Here is a 20,020-nt window from a genome sequence, read left to right as displayed (position 1 = left end):
GACCCCCGTCCCCGACTTGTTTCTGTGGATTTGGACTCACTTCCTGCCCACTTGGAGTTCGCCCAGCGCTGCCTCGCATGTCCCTGGTAGCCCTGTGTTGTGATGCTGTCAAGCACTTGCTACCGTGTTCTCCAGGCGTGGAGAACCCCTCCCGGGAGTCAACCATGTTGTTTCTCGGGGGAGCTCCGATTCCTTACTGGGAACCGCACCTGCTCACCTATGCACTCACCTGTGTCCGTGCATTACTTCATCTGCTGGTTACCCCCGCACGCTGGCAATAGCCAGGGCTGCCTAGATTGAAGCCCAGAACCTGGAATCCAGGTCACCCAGGTTGGAGGCAGGGAGCTGAACTGGAAGCCAAGGCACATGGAGTTCCGCTGACGCTCCAATGTGACTTGTGTGTCCTAAGCAGTGGCTTAAAGCACTATGTCCTGATGCCCATCCCTTACCCCTTTCTTTTTAAAGATTTAAAAAAAAAAAAAAAAAAAAAAAAAAAGAAAAAGATTTACTTGAAAATCAGTTACACAGAAGGAGAAGAGGCAGAGAGAGAAGAGAGGTCTTCAATCCGCTGGTTCACTCCCCAGATGGCTGCAACAGCAGAAGCCAGGAGCTTCTTCCAGGTCTCCCACATGGGTTAAGAAGCCCAAGGACTTGGCCATCTTCTACTGCTTTCCCAGGCCATAGCAGAGAGCTGGATTGGAAGAGCAGCAGCAGGGACTTGAACCGGCACCCATATGGAATCCAGCACTGCAGGTAGCCACTTTACTTACCTGCTATGCCACCATGACAGCCCCTAAAGATTTTACTATTTGGAAGGCAGAGTTAGAGAGGGAGAGGGGGAGCCAGAGAGATCTTTATCTACTGGTTCACTCCCTAAATGGCTGCAACGGCTGGAGCTGAGCCGATCAGAAGCCAGGGGCCAGGAGCTTCTTCTGGATCTCCCATGTGGCTGCAGGGGCCCAAGGACTTGGGCCATCTTCTGCTACTTTCTCAGGTGCATTAGAAGGGAGCTGGATCAGAAGTGGAGCAGCTGCCCCTGCCTACTACTTCTTGATGGAACCAATTACACTGATATTAAAGCTAAACATGAATTCATCCTAACGTCTCCAAGTTCATTAGCACAGTCTGGTTTACCTTCTCTCTCTGCTTCCTGTGCAATCTCCCACTCCACGTGAGAAACCTGGCTCCCATCGTCTGCTGCCCACATCCCAGCACTCAATTGTCCTCAGCTCCCACCATCACTAGGAACTATGAACTTCCTTTTTAGAAAATCTAATGGTGGGGGCCAGTGCTGAGACATATTGGGTAAAGCTGCCACCTGCAGTTCCAGTCCTGGCTACTCCACAGCTGATCCAGCTCTCTACTATGGCCCAGGAGAGCAGTAGAGGATGGCCTAAATCTTTGGGCCCCTGCACCCATGTGGGAGACCCAGAGGAAGTTCCAGGCTCCGGATCGGCGCAGCTCTGGCCGTTGCGGCCAACTGGGGAGTTAACTAGTGGATGGAAGACCTCTCTCTCTCTGCCTCTTACCTGTTTAACTCTGACTTCCAAATAAAAAGAAAAAAAAAAATCTAATGGTGGTGCGATGCAAGCTAGTGAAGTCGCCACTTGTGAAGCTGGCATCCTGTGTCAGTGCTGGGCTGGCGCTTCTGATCTGGCTCCTTGCGAACGTCCTAGGGAGCAGTGGATGATGGCTCAGGTATCAGTTCCTGCCATTTACACGGGACACTGGGATGGAGTTTCTTGCTCTGGCATGGCCCAAACCTGGCTGGTTTGGGGAGTGAACCAACCAGCAGATGGAAGACCTGTTACTCTACTTTTTAGATTGACTTATTTACTTGAGAGGCGAATACCACATGGTAGAGGTCAAAGAGCTCTGCACTCGAGTCCCTCCTGGACAGACTCGTGGCTGACACAGGCCCACCTTGGGTTCTGACAGCTGCACATTTCATGGCTTGGACATACTCACCGTCTACGGACGGGGCATCCGGCGGCACAGCAGGGATTACACTTGGGTTTGTGGACACAGGGGAGCGGCTCAGGGAACACTCCCGATCACAGCACATGGCACTGCCCAGCTGCCCTCTGGAGACTGGGCCGCGGGCCTTCGCACCAGCGGTGCATTTAGGACCTGCTGCCGTGCGGGAGTTTCAGTCCAGGGCGACCTCTCGATCTGGCAGTCGGATGGGAAACAGCCTTGCTCTGTGTCACAAATCCATCCCGACTCCAGAAAGGTACGCGGTTTCACGTGGTCCGTGGTGACGTGCCCTGCGGGGCACACACGTCCCCAGCAGCCCAGTCCTGGCCCCTGGTCCTCCCTGGAGCCTGCCGGGTGGTGGTCGTCCGTGTTCTCTCCCTGTGGCCATGACGTGGCAGTGAGTGTGCCTGGTTTCTGTGTCGAGGGCGCTGGAGTCTGATCTGCTCCGTGGCGGCTGCGGGCAGGCCGGTCACTTCCTTTCTCTTCCGCAGTGCTTGTGTGGCTCCTGCTGCGTGTGCTGCAGCCGAGCGCCTCCACTGGTTTACGGGATGACGCCAGCTGTCCTCCAGGGCCCCTCACTGCCCTCTCTCACACAACAGTCAACAGCACGCAGAGAATTTATTGTAGAATAGATTTATTTACCTGAAATCATTTCTGTGCGACGCTTGGTACCAGCACAGAAACAAACTGATCGCTATTTACAGTCTACAGTCAAACATGCGTTGTGATAAACTGACGCTTAGCATTTTATTAAGATAAATGCATCACAATGTTTGTATTGCACCAACATCTGTCTACTTCTGGTTTCATTAAATAAGTTACATTTAATACAGTGCAAAACAGCTGTCTGCACACTCAGAATAACTGAAGTTATGAACTGGAGGCCTACATTTCAACCATTCAGTACCTGTAGTGTTTTCATGAATTTATAAATAAGCAAACTGTACAGGGCCGATTACAACGTCACTGTAGGAAACTCTGGCTGCTTGAGCTGAAGGCATGCATCACAGCTCGACAGTGCACATCTGCAGAAGCTAGGAGAGCACAGAGGCGGAGGGCGGGCTGTGTCCAAGCTCTTGGGGAGGTTTCAGAGCCTCACTGTTCTTGCAGCAAAGAAAACAAGCTTCTCTGGAGAGACTTTGTTTCTTTCCCCTAAGTTGTACATTTGTAATGATTTTGAAAAGTCAGAAACCCCAATGGTAACACACATTTCCTCCACACTACACACAAGGAGTTGGGAACTTTTTTCTACTTTCTTTAACCCCAACATCAATCATGCAGAGGGCTGGTAGATGTGTTGCTAAAAACGCACATGCACGCAACCGAACACCCTTACATCTCTGCACAATGGTTTAGGAAGCGGTTACTCCAGTATTGCTGAAAAGGAAAGAGAGAGGCAATCAGCTTCATGAAGTATGGGCAGGACGTGTTAGAATAAACACCTAAGACTAAGCCCGACAGTGACAGGCCGAGGAGGAGGACTCGGCATTTCCGACTGTTCCTGAGGCGCTGTCCACTCAGCCACATCCAGGAGTGCTGGCTCAGACAGCCCTCACGTCACCTGGCCACAGAGCAAAGCCTACCCTACCCTGGCTCACCAGAGAATTCCATGAGGCAGACACAAGATCCTGTCAGGGGTGAGCAGCCCTGGGTTAGCAGTGCAGAGGGTGAGGCAGAGGGAGCGGAGTGAGCAGCGTGGCCTCAGAGCAGCCTTCCAGCTCCCTCCCCTTCCTTCCCTGGGCAGGGCAGCTTCTGGGCTATAGGCCCGGCTCTGCCCAGTCCTGGAAGGGAAACCACTGTGCCCTGGCTGCTTATCACCATTCCCTTTTATCAAGGTGGCTGGAGCCCACCCTTATCGCTAACTGCAGGGTGGTTTGGACAGGGTTCTCTGGTGAAGGTCAAGGGCGGCCAGGGACTTGGCTTGCTGGGCTCTGGGCAGTGGCTAGGAGCCTGGTGGACACTGCACTAGCCCTGGCGTCTCAGATAAGGCTGATGCCACCTCCGTTGTTCAGCAGGCCATGGGCCCACCTTCAGGATGGTGTGGCAGAAGCTTGTCCTCTGGGTCCAGAGCAAAGCTCAAGAGACAGGGGTTGCAAAAAGCAACACAGATGGAAGAGCTTGGGGCAAATAGCCAACTGGCACCCACCAGCAGGCCTCACACTGACTGCTGCCTCCCTGCAGGATGGAGGCCAAGGCCAGCGTGGGGCCAAGACCACGATGCTGGACCTGGGCTGCAGGAGATGCTGGCAGCGTCTGCAACAGCAGGACCAAGTGCTCCTGCTCAGGACAGCGGTGGCCAAGAGGGGCCTGAGGTGAGAAACCAAGAGGCAACACCTGGCCCAGGCCCCCTGAGGATGTCTCTCCCCGCACTGCAAGCCATTGTCTTTTTTGGGGGGTGGGGTGGGAGGGTTAAAGGCCACTAAATCGTGCCTTGCCCAGTGAACTCGGACATCCCACTTCGGTTTTCAGCTCGGATGCGGTCCTTGCACTTGATCCATTCAACACATTTCTCTTCGCACCACACGATGTTCAAAACCTACGCTCACCCTCAACAGTCTCTGCTGGGCAAAGCAGCCTCCCTGCTGGTAGGTCGTGGAAGCCTCACAGAGAGCCTGCTCAGTTCTGTGCTTCCAACAGACTCCATGTTCCACCTCCTCAGCTTTGACTCAATGCCCTTTTTCGCTTCTCCCCAGACTCTGGGAAGAGCCAAAGGACTGCTGCACGGCCCCCACCCCTAGCAAATGCACTGGTGGTTTGGGGCTGCATAGAGCTACACCCTGAAAACTGGGCTTCAACAGGCTCAGGAGAGCCACAAACCACGTCCCAGCAAGGTGAAGGAAAGGTGGCGCCTGAGCTCATGGGGTCAGTTCCCTGCTTTCCCACAAACAGCATGGCCATCTGGGATGATGGGTGCGGACACTAGCCAGGGCACGGCCCTGTGCTGTCAGCGTGCCCAAGACGAAAGGAGCCTCTTGCACCTGTCTCTGCAAGCCCTCCCCGCATCGTGCCGAGACACCTGGCACTTCCTGTTCCTCCTAGGCGGGGAGCAGTCCGGTGGGCACAGCGCCTAACCCGGGGTGCTCACTTGGGGGCAGTCACCTTTAGGCTAAGGCATCCACATGCCAGGGGTACTCACGTTAGCTGACAGGTGTTGGAAGGCATTGGAGGAAAACACTGCAGTTAGGACTGTTAACGACTTACACACGTTTGGTGAGACCAGGCTCGAACATGCGCAACATCACAGCAACGATGGAGGTGGTTAGTCCCACATTCAAATAAAAATAGTTCTATACATTATGTTCATTTGGTCATGTGCTATTTACAGACTGTACAACACACACACACACACACACACTTGCCCTTAGGTTCTCTGTACCGGGCTAGAACAGGCCAGCAGAGACTTGCATGAAATGTAGACCCCAGGTGACAACCTGTGCCTATACACTGAGAATCCAATTCCCGTGACTGCCCAGGCAGCAGAACAGGCTCCGTCTTGCCCTCAGGTCGTGTAAAACCAAAGTTCTGAGCTAAGAACTTAAGAGAAAGTGGGGCTGACTATCCGAATATAGTTCAAGGTAAGCCACTAAGGAGTTAAAAACAAGGCCGTTATTCTCTCTGTCCATTTAAAATGTTTTATTTTTCTTTTTCAACTAGATTGTGAAGTGCCACTGAAATAGGCAATGTTGGCAAAACAATGTCTGTTACAATAAAATACATTAGACATTTCAATAAATAACCTTAAAAACTATGTGAAGGGACATAAACCCAGTCAATTGAATCTGGAACAATGTTTTCTGCACAAGCGAGAACAGGCATACCTCGTGACGACTGATGTCAACAGAACCATCCAAGTCCTACAGAAGAAGCTGAGTGGGCCAGGGTGGGGAGGGCAGCGAGTGAGTGGAGGCCAGGAGGGTGAGGGGAGTGGCAAACCAAGAACACTGACTGAGGTAGCAGGACTCTGCTCAGTGCAGAAAAATTGGCTTATGAATAAAAATTAGACTGTGATATCAAATTAAATCCAGATAATCATGCAAAAGACACAATACATGCTATTTAGTTTCAGAAAAAACCACACACATTCGTTTCCTAAAATCTGCTGCCAATTAATCTGCTGCCAATGTCTGCTGGCTCAACTGGTTTTTGTACAAGGATGAGTATTAAACAGAACACTGTACATGCTTTTTCATCTACAAAAAAATATTTGCATAAAATAGTGTTAGTTCTCTGTACATGTCAATGGACACTTTAATTATGTGTATAAAAAAAGGAAAATCCTGCCCCACTGGAGTCAGAAAAAGCAAACCAAAATCTAGAGTAGGAAACCGCCTTCACCAGCCAGTATGTTCATGTGAAAATTCAGCAGAAATAGACACTTGCTTTAAACAATAAAAAATTAATGGGTTAAGTTACACATCTTCTTAGGGAGCTGTCAGTCAGGACCAGAGCAGATCACTGAAGTTAGTGTCGGTGCTGTAGACCCAGATCACCAGGGGCACTATGAGCAGCACAAACGGCCAGGAGACCCCCTCGGTGCATGCCCACAACGAGCAGGACGGGGGGGCAGGCTGCACACACTCTTTACCAGGTTCCAGGTAGTTGCGGGCCACGAACTTGAGAGTCTCGTCCATGAGGATCACAGGTAAGGAGATTTTCAGCACCATCAGCCACTGGGTCACATTCAGCGGTGTGATCTGGAAGATAAGCTGGGGCACCCAGGGGCCCTGTCAGGTTCCCGGCTCACGGAGGTGGCTGCTCACCCCCCAGGACCCGGCACTCACCGGCAGGGGCTCGACGTAGAGGATGAGGAAGTGCAGCGACATGGACAGGCAGATGGAGCCCACCAGCCAGATGTTCTCCCAGGGCGGCATCCGCAGCAAGGACTGGTTTTCAGACAGGCTGTGGGACAGAGGCCGGGCCCAGCACCGTTAAGACCGGCCCATCTGCACTCAGGCAGGCAGCAGGTCCCCCGGTGCAGCCGCCATCCCAGCCCTGGGGACTACAGTTTCTACGGTGCCGAAGGAAGAAGGCTGAGGCGGCAGGACGAGCTGCCGATTTCCCATCTAGCACTCGGCACAGCAGACCCATCTCGGCGAGCTCAAAGCTGTTCTCGTTGCTATTTAAACGTTTCCATTTCTGTCACTGGCTTAACTGGATGATACCATTTGTCTCCGTGCTAAAGGACAAGAATGACTCCTCTCCCTGTGGGTGCTGGCACACACAGGTGCTGAAGTTCCTATTTCTGGCTTCCACTGTTTTTTAAGGAAGCGCTCTCACAAATCGCATGGTGCAGCACGCCCACTACTTCCTGGAGGTTAGGACAGCCTAAGCTTTTCAAACCGGCGCTGCCTGCTCTCCTCTGGGAAAGGAACAGCTTCCCTGTGATCCTCCGTCCACCAGGACACAGCTCGCCGTGGCCCCGTGTCAGAGCGCTTGCCTCAGCCTGCGTGCTCACTCTCTCACCTGTTGAGGGCGTTGCACATCTCTATGGTGACCAGAACAGACAGTGCCATTGTCATAGGATATGGAGACTCAAAGATTGCACAATCCACTCCTTCAAAGTCCGGGTTGTCCTCTTTACACTGCAGGAAGTGACTCTGCAACAAATCAGACACTGAGTCAGCCGTGTGTACTGCCCAGGCCCAGGCCCAGGCCCCAACCTAGACCGCCACGAGCAGCAAAGTGAGGATTCCCACCCCCACCCCGGAGCAGCTCTGCCCTTCAGTCATGTCGGACGCAGTTACTTATTGCTCGAGCCTTCAGACGATCCGCCCCAGAAAGACATGCTCGCAGTGCCTGCTCAGGGCCTCCCAGCTGAAGGGCGGGAAGAGAAGGGCTAAGTACCAACTGGTAGAAGGACACTCTTGGACCACCGTCGGCAGCAATGAACCACCATGCAGCAGCACCCACTGTTGCGGCACCAACATAACCTGGAACAGACAGGACGATGAGCAGCAGGCACTTGGAGGTTCACTGTAGTCTGTGCTGTGACGTGCGACTGCTCCTGCCCATGGGCCATGGGCTTCCGAACGGCCACCAGGAGGGGTGCCTGACACTGCAGCGTAGTGGGTTAAACTGCCACCTACTACACCGGCATCCCATATGGTCATCAGTTTGAGTCCCAGCTGTTCGACTTCTGATCCAGCTCCTTGCTAATGCGCCTAGGAGAGCAGCCAAAGATGGCCCATGCCACCCACATGGGAGACTGGGAAGAAGCTCCTGGCTTCTATCTGGCCCAGCCCTGGCCACTGTGGCCATTTGGGGAGTGAACCAGCAGGTCAAAGATCACTCGCTCTGTTTCTCCTTTGCTGTAACTCTGCCTTTTAAATAAGCTTTTTTTTTTTTTCTTTTATAGCCCAAGAGGGAAACCGCGGACAAGAGAACCAGGTTGTTTCCCCTAGAATTCATGAGAGAAACCACCTGCTGACCCCCCAGCATCCTCTGCACGAGCTGTGCTGTCCTCAACATATAAGGTCACTCAGCATTGGGGGACCAGGCCAGTGCTGGCCCGCTGGGGATCAAGTGCTTTTTTTTTTTTTTTTAAAGAAAGATTCATTTATTTGAAGGGCAGTTGGATGACAGGGAGAGAGATACCTTCTATCCACTGGTTCACTCCAAATGGTTGTTAACAGCTAAGTTGGGCTAGGTCAGCACCAGGAGCCAGGATTTGCTTCCTGGTCTCCCATGTAGGTGCAGGGGCCCAAGCTTCCACTGCTCTCCTAGGCACATTATCAGGGAGCTGGATCTAAAGTGGAACAGCTGGGACTTAAACCAGTACCCATATGGAATGCTGACATTGCAAGTGGCACCTTAACCTGCTATACCACAATGCTGGCCCCAAGATAACAGCGAACTGACACAACCTAGCTGCACTTGGTTCCATTCAAGGCTGGGCAGAATCTTTCTAGGAAAAGGCCGTGAGTGCACTAAACACAGAACAGCAGGCTGGGTGGAGACATATTTTGGGGTTGTCCCTCACTCCATCAGCTTAGAACTGGGAAAGTTTATTACAAAGAAGAGAACAATGCACTCCCCTTCACCCAGCAGCCTTCTACCTCCAGCAAGAGAGGAATGGGGAAGGAAGAGGAGGGAGGAAAGCACAGCTGTTACATCTGGTTCCCAAAAAAATGTAGAAATGCATGGGCACACCGAAGACCTACCAAGGCAGAAGTTACAGCCAGGCACTGAGGCAGCTGGTTACACGCTTGAGGGCGTTACCTGTGCTACTCTGGCTTTTACAACAGGAAGAAAAGTTCAGCACACGGGCAAGCATGTGTATACACACACCCACACACATATGTGCACGCTCTCTCAAGGACACATGGCCCGTGAGGAACTGTCCCAACCAGAGGGAACTGACTGGGCAACAGACTTCGCACCCGAGCCCACTGTGCTTCCTGAATCTCAAGTCCTGTGAAAGGATCCGCACAATCACGCCCTCGTGGGGTGCCAGGATGCGGGACCTACCACCCCAACCTAGGAGCGAGCACCTGGGGTCAGGAAGACGAGGTCTGCATAGAGAAGCACGGAAAGCAGGGACCTGTGTGCACACAGCTACTGCACGAGCACACCGACTCCTGGGGAAACGGGAACTAACTTTATCTTGGCGGTGATTATCTGTTCACGTCTCACACGTGAGCTCCTAGGAGGCGGCTCTGGTGGGGCCATCTTTGCATCCCCTTGTAGACAAGCGACATCAGAGAATGACGTTTCAGTGCTTGCTCATGAAAAGCAAGGGAGGGCAAGACACTGAAGGGGGACAGTCAGGCGATTTCAAAAAACGGGGGAACAGCCATGACCTGCAAGAGGGAAGCCTTTGTTTTTTATTTTTTTTGCTACCCTAACATGGGAACAGAAGAACAATGTGCTTCGTAGGGATGAACTAAAAGTTTTGGCCCCAAAAACTTTAAGGATCTGCAATATACAAAACTACTCACAGCCAATAGCCAGGTAACGGAAAAAGAGCCACCCGCTGATCAGTGGTTCCTTCGGGTTCCGAGGCGGTTTATTCATGATGTCCAGATCCGGAGGGTTGAAGCCCAGCGCGGTGGCAGGCAGGCCATCTGTCACCAGATTGACCCAGAGCAGCTGCACGGGAATCAGGGCCTCAGGAAACCCAAGGGCTGCCGTCAGGAAAATGCTGTTTCCACCCCAGGGAAGAAGAGAACGCCACGTGACTTTTGGCCATTACAATATGCAGCATCTTCAAAAAGCCCGTGGAAAAACGGAATGGAAAGTATTTTGGTGCAGAAAGAAAAATACTGAAATCTATGCACACGAGGGGGCCTGAATGTTTATGGGAAACGAGTCCTATGAAAAACATCTCGCATGAAAGAACAATCTTTGCACCAAAACAAACCATTTCATTTCTTTTACAAAATTTTTGAAGAACCCTTGTAGTACCCTCCACCCCTACCTCAATAACATGACAGGCATCCATAAGGATTACTCCAAAATATTTTATAAAGGAAAATATCTATTATACCCCACTTTGAGATCTAGAGGGCTGAGAACTTGATGTGACTTTATCTGGTTAATTCAAACTTGGTCCTGCATTAGAGGATTCTCTGCACATTGGGGCAGCCACAGAAAATCCTCCCACTGGCTGGAAGCACTACCCTACCAACTCAGGCACAAAGACCTGAGAATAAACTGGGAAACTTGGTCCTCACAACCCCCAATGCAGAGAAAGGAAGCTAAGGGATACCGTCGTGGAGACCCACCAGACAACCTCCCCTACGTTGGAGGAGATGAGGTAGCGGATGAACTGCTTCATGTTGTTGTAGATGGCTCGCCCCTCCTCCACAGCAGCCACAATGGTGGAGAAGTTGTCATCAGCCAGGACCATCTCAGAGGCAGTTTTAGCCACTGCGGTGCCAGAGCCCATGGCAATGCCAATCTCAGCTTTCTTCAGAGCAGGGGCATCATTCACACCGTCGCCAGTCTGAAAAGGAAGGAGACACCTGCCATGGGATGCTCAGATCCTGGACACAAAAAACCTCACCCATGAGGCAGCAGAGGATCCCAGGACAGAGCCCCATGGCCGGGTCAAAGGCCTAGTAGAGAATTTTTGACTTATAAGCTGGAATCATCAAACACATTTTAACTGTGGGATAAAAAACTGCCAAAGGAACTTCTTACAAAAGAGGAAAGAGAAAGAAAAAGACTTCAAATCTGTCTCTATTATGGTTTAGCAAAAGTAAAACCTATACGGCAATCAAAATGAGATAAACAGGAACAGACTGCAATAGAACCTCAATCACAATATACCACTTAGTTTGAGGACCTGCAAAATCATTAAATATTGTCTAAACAGATACAAGAATATGACTTCTATGTGGGTTTTTTTTTTTTTTTGATTGATAGAGTTAGACAGTGAGAGAGACAGAAAGGTCGTCCTTCTGTTGGTTCACTCCCCAAATGGCTGCTACGCGCGGAGCTACACCGATCTGAAGCCAGGAGCCAGGTGCTTCCTCCTGGTCTCCCATGCGGGTGCAGGCGCCCAAGCACTTGGGCCATCCTCCGCTGCCTTCCCAGGCCACAGCAGAGCGCTAGACTGGAAGGAGAGCAGCCAGGACTAGAACTGGCGCTCATATGGGATGCCTGTGCTGCAGGTGGAGGATTAGCCAAGTGAGCCATGGCACCGGCCCCTCCTATGATGTGTTTTTTATACTTTCACTAAGTTCCAACTTCAGATGGTAGCTACCCTACCTCCATGAAGAGGGGACTGGGGAAGGGAGGGAGGCGAGCATGCCTGTAACATCTGGTCTCAAAAAGTTAAAACACTCTTTTAAAAATTGATTTCAAAGGCGGAGAAGACACTGAGATCTTTGTCTTCCATGTAGGTAGCAGGGATGCAGGTACTTAAGCCACCAACTGCTGCCTCCCAGGGTGTGTACTACCAGGAAGCTGGACTAGAGGCAGAGCTGGCAACAGCCTAGGGACTCCAACATGGAATGTGAGCATCCCAAGCAGCAACTTAACTGTAGCCTACCCCTCAAAAAACTTTAAACAAGTAAGGTTTATAGACAACAGGAAGTAAGTATAACACCAAGTTGATGTATCTGAGTAAATCGCAGATCGAGGAAGAACACTAAGGAGCTTCATCTACAGTCAGCTCGTAATCTACCAGCAAGGCTCCTACTTTAAAGTGGGTTTATCTAGAAATCACACCATCAATGAATCACTGATTATATTCTGAGTGAATTTTTACACAACTGAAGATACAGGGCCAGTGCTGTGGCATAGCGGGTAAAGCTGCCTGCACTGCCGCCATCCCCGTTGTTCCACTTCCAATCCGGCTCCCTGCTCATGTACCTGGGGAAGCAGTGGAAGATGGCCCAAGTCCCTGCACCCACACAGGAGACCTGCAAGAAGCTCTTGGCTTCGGATTGGCCCAGCTCCAGCTATTACGGCCGTTTGGGGGAGTGAACCAGCGGACGGCCCAGCCCTAGCCATGTCTCTCTGTTTCTCTGCCTCTGCTTCTAACTCTGCCTTTCAAATAAATAAATTGATCTTAAAAAAACAAAAAACAAACAACAACAAGAAAACAAACCTGAAGATACACATGTCTACTTTAACCAAGACAAAGATAGACAGTTTCCTCGTGACTTATCTGCAGCCTTTTTGAACCTCAAACCACTCCATGGTAATTCTACAATGTGCCACCCACTCAGCGACAGAATTCTAGAGAAAGTCAACCTCATTAACAAATTCTAAGCTGGAATCCACTGCCCATGTCCCTGCACTCACCATAGCTGTGATCTCATCAAAGGACTGAAGAAATTCTACGATCTTGGACTTGTGGGAAGGTTCAACTCGAGCAAAGCAGCGGGCGTTTAAGCAAGCATCTCGCTGGGCTGAGGGGTTGAGTTCGTCAAACTCCCGGCCTGTGAAAGCCTTGGCCGTCACATCCTCCTCCTGACCAAAGATGCCAATGCGGCGACAGATGGCTACGGCAGTACCCTTGTTGTCCCCGGTGATCATGATGACCCGGATGCCTGCTTGCCGGCACAGCTTCACAGAGGAGGCCACCTCGATCCTGGGAGGATCCAGCATGCCCACGCAGCCAACAAAAGTCAGGTTGGTCTGCAGCAAGACAACCACTTTAAATTATAACAGGAAACTCCGTTTTCCCCTAGGCTGAAAACTGGCCAGTTACACATCAAAAGCAAACATTTCTGCATTTTCTTGTTAACCACTTTTTAAAATTCTTTAAACAATTACATTCTGAAAACGAGGGAAAATGTACCAAAGCATCAAAGCATTTTGGTATTGGCCTATTCTGTGGCCCAGGGTACCAAAGCTTGCTTGTTTTGTTCCAACCTTTAGTACATCACATCACTGATATGAAAGAATTCTACTCCAAGTAGAAAAGTGGAAGGAATCAACTTGGGTATTTTGACCTTCAGTAATTAGTATTCTTACAAGTATCACCAATTTTTAAAATGTCCTAATTTACACGAGCTGCAAAATGGGTTTTACAAGCGCATGCAAGCTCTTTGATTCTTCTCTTTGAAAGCAGCGCTTTTATTAAATGCTAACGGTATACCTCTGAAGCAGCATCCTAAATTACCAAGGTGACTCACTGGCCTGCAGAAAAACAAGAAGCCACACCTTTCTTGGCAGCAGCCAGACTGACTGACCTTTACTTGAACACAATGAATGCAGGGTGTGGGCGAAGAACTTCAGTGGCTGACCTCATACTTAACAAAGTTGGCAGAGTCCTCCAGGTGCATCTCCTCTCTTCTCAGTGGGTTGTCGTGCGTGGCCAGGGCCAGGCACCGCAGTGTGTCGCTGCCACTACCCCATTCCCGAATGACAGACATGATCTTCTGCTTGACTCCAGGTGTCATGGGGACCTTGGTACTTCCAACCCGAATGTGGGTGCACCTGTCGATAACACCCTCAGGAGCACCCTGGGAACGTCACAGAGTAACAATTGTACTTACTGGCTCACGGAACCCAACCCCGGAAAGAACACTCCACTTATGACTTGCTGTACTTGCCTTCACAAACATCTTGCTCATGGATGTCCGGCTTGGTTTGTTTGGCGTACAATACACTGACATTGATTTTCTATCACGTGAAAATTCTAGAGTGAATTCCTTTTTCATCAGCTGCTTAATGACCTATAGAAAACAAAGATGAATTAAGGGATGACATTCCTCACTCGTTCAACAAATCTCACTAACCACCTATTATGTGCGACACTGGGGCTGCAGAGTAAACAGACAAGCTTTTGCCCTGGCTGGGAAGACATACTAGAAAGGTGCAGTAAATGCCAGAATACAGACACAAGGCAGGCAAGGAGGACAGCAAAGTTGTGTAAACACAGGCAGCAGTGTTACATCAAGTGGTCAGAAAGCAGAAACCTGGAGGATATGGGTGGGAACCAGGTGGACGGCGGAGAAGCCCGTCTGGACAAGAAAGCGACACACTACCTGGCAGGTCTAGGCAATGTGGCCAGCGGCATGGTGGGGATGGTGTGTCACAGAACATATGAAGTTACTGTAGGGCATTTAGCGTTTTTTTTTTTTTTTAATTAAAAAGTGAAAGATCTGCCATCTGCTGGTTCAGTCCTCAAATGGCCAAACAGCCAGGGTTGGGCCAGGCCAATGCTAGGAACTAGGAGGTCCATTCAGGTCTCCCAAGTGAGTGGTAGGGACTCACGCACTTGGGCCACCAGCTGATACCTTCCCGGGTGCATTAGCAGGAAATGGGATTGGAAGCAGAGTAACTGGGACTTGAACCAACACTTGAATCTGGGATGTGGACATGCTGAGTGAAGGCCTAATCCACTACACCGCAATGCCTACTGTGGGCATTTGGCTTTTATACAAAATGAAATGGGAAGACAAGCAGTGGAGCAGGGCAATGGCACTGCCAGTGCAGTTTAGCACAAAGTGACGCTGTCTTCCAGAACACTGAAGATGGCCACGTTCTCGTGGCACTGGTCGTGTAGCTGTCACACTGCACTGGCCACTGAGCATCTCTGAGTCAATCTGCTGAGTGGGGATTGTGAACACATGGCCTTCCATGTCTCATTTGGTGTGACAGACCTGACACTCTGCTCCTTTTTTTACAGAATATATTGAGATGATGGTATTCAATTCCTCATCTTTACCAGGTGCATTACACTGGTTTTCTTCCCATGCACACACACACACATATCTGGTGATGGCAGAAACCCCCAAGCACCTCAGCACCCAATCCAGAAAGCTACGAAAGGCTGTCAGTCTGGTCGAGCTGGGAGTCCTAAGACAAGCCCATCAGCCACCGAGTTCCTTAGATGAGAAAGAGCACTGTGTTCAATTCTGCATTATCTGTCTAGTGAGCTTCAAGAAAGCATCTGTGCAAATGGTTCCGGGAAGACAAAAGGAAGCGGCAGCGACTGAGGCAGGTGTGGACCCATAAAGGAGATAGAGCTGCAGGAAAGAGGCCGCTCGCAGCATCCGGCAAGAGCAGCAGTCCTCTCAACGGGCTACAGCTACCCAGTGCGCCTCTGGGACTTGCCGGTGAACACACTGACAGTCTGGTTGCTGACCCGTTTCCCAAGGTGACGTGAGAAGATGAGGCAAGAGGCCACAGGCAGGAAGACGCCGAATCTGGCAGATGAGAGACGGACAGTCCTGCCCGTACCTAGGCTGGTCACTGGTTAACATACTGCGTTCAATCTCCATGGTGCTACTTGAGCAAGTGAAGCTCCAAGTCTAGCCCCCAACAATTCTAAACCTGTCTGTGGATGGCTTCCAATACACTTAATTAGACCAACAGAGACATCACAGGTGATACACCTCTGTGAGAATACGCCTCCTTGCTTACTGGTCTAAAACTGAAGGGGCCTGCATTGGTCCCGTTTCAAAGAATCCACATCAGTCAGCTTGGGAACTACCCCAGGCATTCCACATCTCTCTGCCTCATACCTATTCCTTCCGGCATGCAGCGAACTGTCCTTCTTCCTGCCACTTCTCTTTATTCCGCCAGAGGACTTCAGTTAAGACACAAAGAAGGCCTATAAAGAGGTCTCACGTGCCAACTGGCAGGCATCCAGTGATAAAACAGACAGGTAGGTCTAAGGCAAAAAAGCAGTACATTCAGCAGAGCTGACCACACAGCCAGTGTCTGCTGGCATCTGTTTCAGGCTGCTTTTACTCAAGTTCAGCCTTGCTAGGGTTAACAGATAGAATTTACAATCCTGGGGTCAGTGTAATGGTGCCGTGGGTTGCCTGCATTTATACTGCAGTATTAGTTTGAGTCCCAGCTTCCGGATAATGAACCTGTGGGGCAGCAGATGATGGGCCAAGTGTCTGGGTCCCTGCCACCCACTTCAGAGCCCCAGATGGAACTTCTTGCTCCTTGCTTTGGTCTGATCCACTCTGGCTGTTGTGGGTTAAATACAGGGAGAGAACCAATGGATGGAAGAGCTTTCCCCACCCCACTCTCTCTCCATCTGCCTTTCAAATAAATGAATCTTAAAAAACCAAGACCAAAAAAACTGTAGCGGCTGACGTGGTGCAATGGGTTAATCCACCACCAGCATCCATCAGTGCAGGTTTGAGGCTTGGCTGCTCCACTTCCCATTCAGCTCCCCCAACCGCCCCCCTCTTATTCTAATTTTTAAATATTTATTTATTTGAAAGGCAGAATTGAGAGACAGAGCAAAAGAGACACACACAGAGATTTCCCACCCACTGGTTCACTCCTTAAATGGCCACAATGACTGGAGCCGGGCCGGTCCGAATTCAGGAGCTTCTTCCCAGGTCTCCCAGGAGGGTGCAGGGGCCCAAGCACTTGGGTCATCTGCTGCTGCTTTCCTAGGTGCATTAGCAGGGAGGCGGATCAGAAGTGCAGCAGTAAGGACTTAAACTGGTGCTCATGTGGGATGCCAGCACTGCAGGCGGTGGCTTTACCCACTTTACCACAGTGCCAGTCCCTCAGCCCTGTTCATGTACCTGGGAAAGCAGCTAAAGATAGTCCAAGTGCTTGGGCACCTGCGATCCATATAGGAAACCTGGATGAAGTTCCTGGCTCCTGGCTCTGGCCTGGCCCAGCTCTAGTCTTTTGTCATTTGGAGAGGGGGAAGATTTCTGTCTCTCCCTCTGTTTCTGTTACTATCTTTCAAATAAATAAATCTTGTACGTGCTACTATGTTCCTATGAAAGTACTTCAACAACTTCATGAAGGGGCCAGAGCCGTGGCATAGTGGGCTAAGCCTCTGCCTGCAGCACCAGCAGCCCATACAGGCACTGGTTTGTATCCCGGCTGCTCCTCTTCCGATCCAGCTCTCTGCTATGGTCTGGGAAAGCAGTAGAAGATGGCCCAAGTATTTGGGCCCCTGCAACCGTGTGGGAGACCTGGAAGAATTGCTCCTGGCTTTGGACTGGCCTAGCTCTGGCTGTTGTGGCCATTTGGGGAGTGAATCAATGGATGGAAGGCTTTTCTCTCTGTTGTCTGCCTCGCTCTTAATTCTACCTCTCAAATAAATAAATCTTTTTTAAAAAAACTTCATGAAAAGTAGAATTAAATATGAATGTTTGAAATCCATGTATATTATTTTCATAGTATGTATTTTCCACGCTACAACAAATTTTGCCTCAAAATAAACTCATATTTTTCATTCCATTTTCCCACTCTTATACACAAATGATTTGATCATAATTTAGCACAAAGCCGTAAGCGACTCCTGACAGTAGGTTTTCATGGACTAGTAGAAGCAGGAACTTGACTGGAGTAGATTCAAGACAACAGGGGAGTGAAGGAGAACACACACACACATAAACTTCCAAGAAGCCACTATTTATAGAGAGAAGAATGTGGGGTGCTGAAAGGAGCCATAACACCAGAGGGTACAAATGTGCCACGCTTCCCCTGCTGACCAGGTGCAGCAGAGGTGACAACGGGGAACGCAGAGTGATGCTGGGGAGAAGAGCACCATGGGAGAGGCAGCCCTGTGCGCAGAAGCGCTTGCCTGTGCAAAGTATCTACGGACTGCTTTTATTTTCTTGGCCAAATACATAGCAAGTTTGCTCTATAAGAGAGGGAATGTGGGGAAGGAGGTATTGCAATAAACTGGAGGAGATAAGGTACAAGTAGACGTCCAGGAGAGGGGAATGACCAGACTAAGTATATAGCAGTATGGTATGAGTTCGGGGCAACAACAACACATGCATCAAACTCAAACACTGACCGAGTTGCAGGCATTCGCACGCTCTATTTTAGAGAGACCCTTCAATTCAGTATCAAACACGTTCATCTTCTCCACCAGGCATGTCAGGGCAGTCTCTGTAGCTTCTCCAACCTTTTCATACACACCTTTGGCCTGTGTTAGTTAAAGGTACACACAATGGAAAAGGAGAAAAGAAGTAAACAGGTAAATTTCTCTTCAGCATTTTCCCCACAGAACCACCTTTACTCCATTGCTTCAAGATTCTATGGGTCAATTTTATTGCACTCTTGACCAGATTACTCAAAGTACAGGCATGCTTGTTATCTTATACTAATAATTAGCTTTTTCAATTCCCACAAATATAAGAAGCCACCAACCACAGTTTCTATTAATCCAAAGAGCTTTCAAATAGTACTTATAATTCCATGTCACTGTTTATTATTCTGAACCTCTGCAATAGAAACCAAAGGGTTCACTCCACTATTTAATTAATTAAAAAGAGGAAAAAAGGTTTCCTGTTGATTATATTTTATATTATCATTTTATAATCGCCATCTAGCCTCAGCTTGTTCTCAAGGGTATAATGCTATGCCATCTCAAAAAGCAAGACCAAAACCTTCAGAAAAACATCTTCTATCCTGAGTTTTATTTACACATAGTAACCATACTATCAGGCATGCAGACTGCAATTCTGCAATGCTGTCATGGGATCTATGAAAGGCTCTTGGCTTTTTTGGCTGGGCCATGCTGGCCCTAGAGAGGCCGGCCCCTGGGTGGAAAGGGAAAATAAAATCAGGAATCCTCACTTTATTTTTTTAAGAAAGCTTTTATTTAATGAATCAAATTTCATAGCTACAGCTTTAGGAATATAGCCGTTCTTCCCCCCATACCCACCCTCCCATCTCTACCTCTGTCCCACCTCCTACTCCCTCTCCCATCTCATTCTTCATTAAGAAGGAACCCTTGGGGCCAGCGCTGTGGTACAGCAGTTAGGTAAAGCTGCTGCCTGCAGTGCCAGGATCCCATATGGGAGCCGATTTGAGTCCTGGTTGCTCTACTTCTCATCCAGCTCTTTGGAGACCTGGAAGAAGCTCCTGGCTTTGAACCAGTGCAGCTCTGGCCGTTGTGGCCATTTGAAGAGTAAACCAGTGGATGGAAGACTTCTCTCTCTGTAACTCCACCTTTCAAAGAAGGAACCCTCACTTTTTTATTTATTTTTTTATTTTTGACAGGCAGAATGGACAGTGAGAGAGAGAGAGACAGAGAGAAAGGTCTTCCTTTGCCATTGGTTCACCCTCCAATGGCTGCTGTGGCCTGCGCACCGTGCTGATCCGAAGGCAGGAGCCAGGTGCTTCTCCTGGTCTCCCATGGGGTGCAGGGCCCAAGCATTTGGGCCATCCTCCACTGCACTCCCGGGCCACAGCAGAGAGCTGGCCTGGAAGAGGGGCAACCAGGACAGAATCCGGCACCCCGACCGGGACTAGAACCTGGTGTGCCGGCGCCACTAGGCGGAGGATTAGCCTGTTGAGCCACAGCGCCGGCCGGAACCCTCACTTTCAAAAGGGATGAAGGCAGGCAGGGTTTTCATGCCACCCACCTTGCATCTGAACGACAGCTAAGTTTAAGTTTCAGAGCATCTCACCTCATTGTAATCCAAAGCAGAGTCATTACAAAGAGCGCAAATTGTCGCTAATTCTACAAGACCATCATACTGATGACACTTCACTGGTTTATCATCTTTATGCCTGTCAAAAGAAGAAACATTATTATAGCACATTGGGCTTATTTCTAGATGTGTTGACCTCAGCCATATTCAGAAAGCTGTCTGAACTTTCCAGGTATACTATAAATCTCTCCAAATACTCAAGTGCCACA

At 49.9% G+C, this 20,020-nt stretch overlaps 1 protein-coding gene across 2 annotated transcripts in view; it reads right to left on the bottom strand.

Annotated features, from left to right (window-relative positions):
* Positions 1-2,591: 2,591 nt before the first annotated feature.
* Positions 2,592-20,020, bottom strand: part of ATP2A2 (ATPase sarcoplasmic/endoplasmic reticulum Ca2+ transporting 2) — a 68,063-nt gene continuing 50,634 nt past the window's right edge. Inside the window, exons 10-21 of one of the 2 annotated variants that reach the window (XM_062182373.1) lie at positions 19,788-19,890; positions 18,167-18,298; positions 13,986-14,108; positions 13,677-13,895; positions 12,730-13,065; positions 10,701-10,921; positions 9,915-10,117; positions 7,822-7,907; positions 7,441-7,574; positions 6,759-6,876; positions 6,563-6,683; positions 2,592-3,354 (exon numbers count right to left, since the gene is read on the bottom strand). In XM_062182373.1, coding sequence (XP_062038357.1) covers positions 3,341-3,354; positions 6,563-6,683; positions 6,759-6,876; positions 7,441-7,574; positions 7,822-7,907; positions 9,915-10,117; positions 10,701-10,921; positions 12,730-13,065; positions 13,677-13,895; positions 13,986-14,108; positions 18,167-18,298; positions 19,788-19,890 — 1,810 coding nt within the window. In that variant the 3' untranslated portion in view covers positions 2,592-3,340. Of the gene's footprint in view, positions 3,355-5,678; positions 6,684-6,758; positions 6,877-7,440; positions 7,575-7,821; positions 7,908-9,914; positions 10,118-10,700; positions 10,922-12,729; positions 13,066-13,676; positions 13,896-13,985; positions 14,109-18,166; positions 18,299-19,787; positions 19,891-20,020 lie in introns of those variants that run through there. The other variant, XM_062182372.1, reaches the window with a different exon arrangement.

Source organism: Lepus europaeus, chromosome 23, assembly GCF_033115175.1.
Source record: "Lepus europaeus isolate LE1 chromosome 23, mLepTim1.pri, whole genome shotgun sequence".
Taxonomy (NCBI): domain Eukaryota; kingdom Metazoa; phylum Chordata; class Mammalia; order Lagomorpha; family Leporidae; genus Lepus; species Lepus europaeus.
Note: the sequence above shows the minus strand (reverse complement) of the source record. Positions and strands in the feature narration are given on the sequence as shown.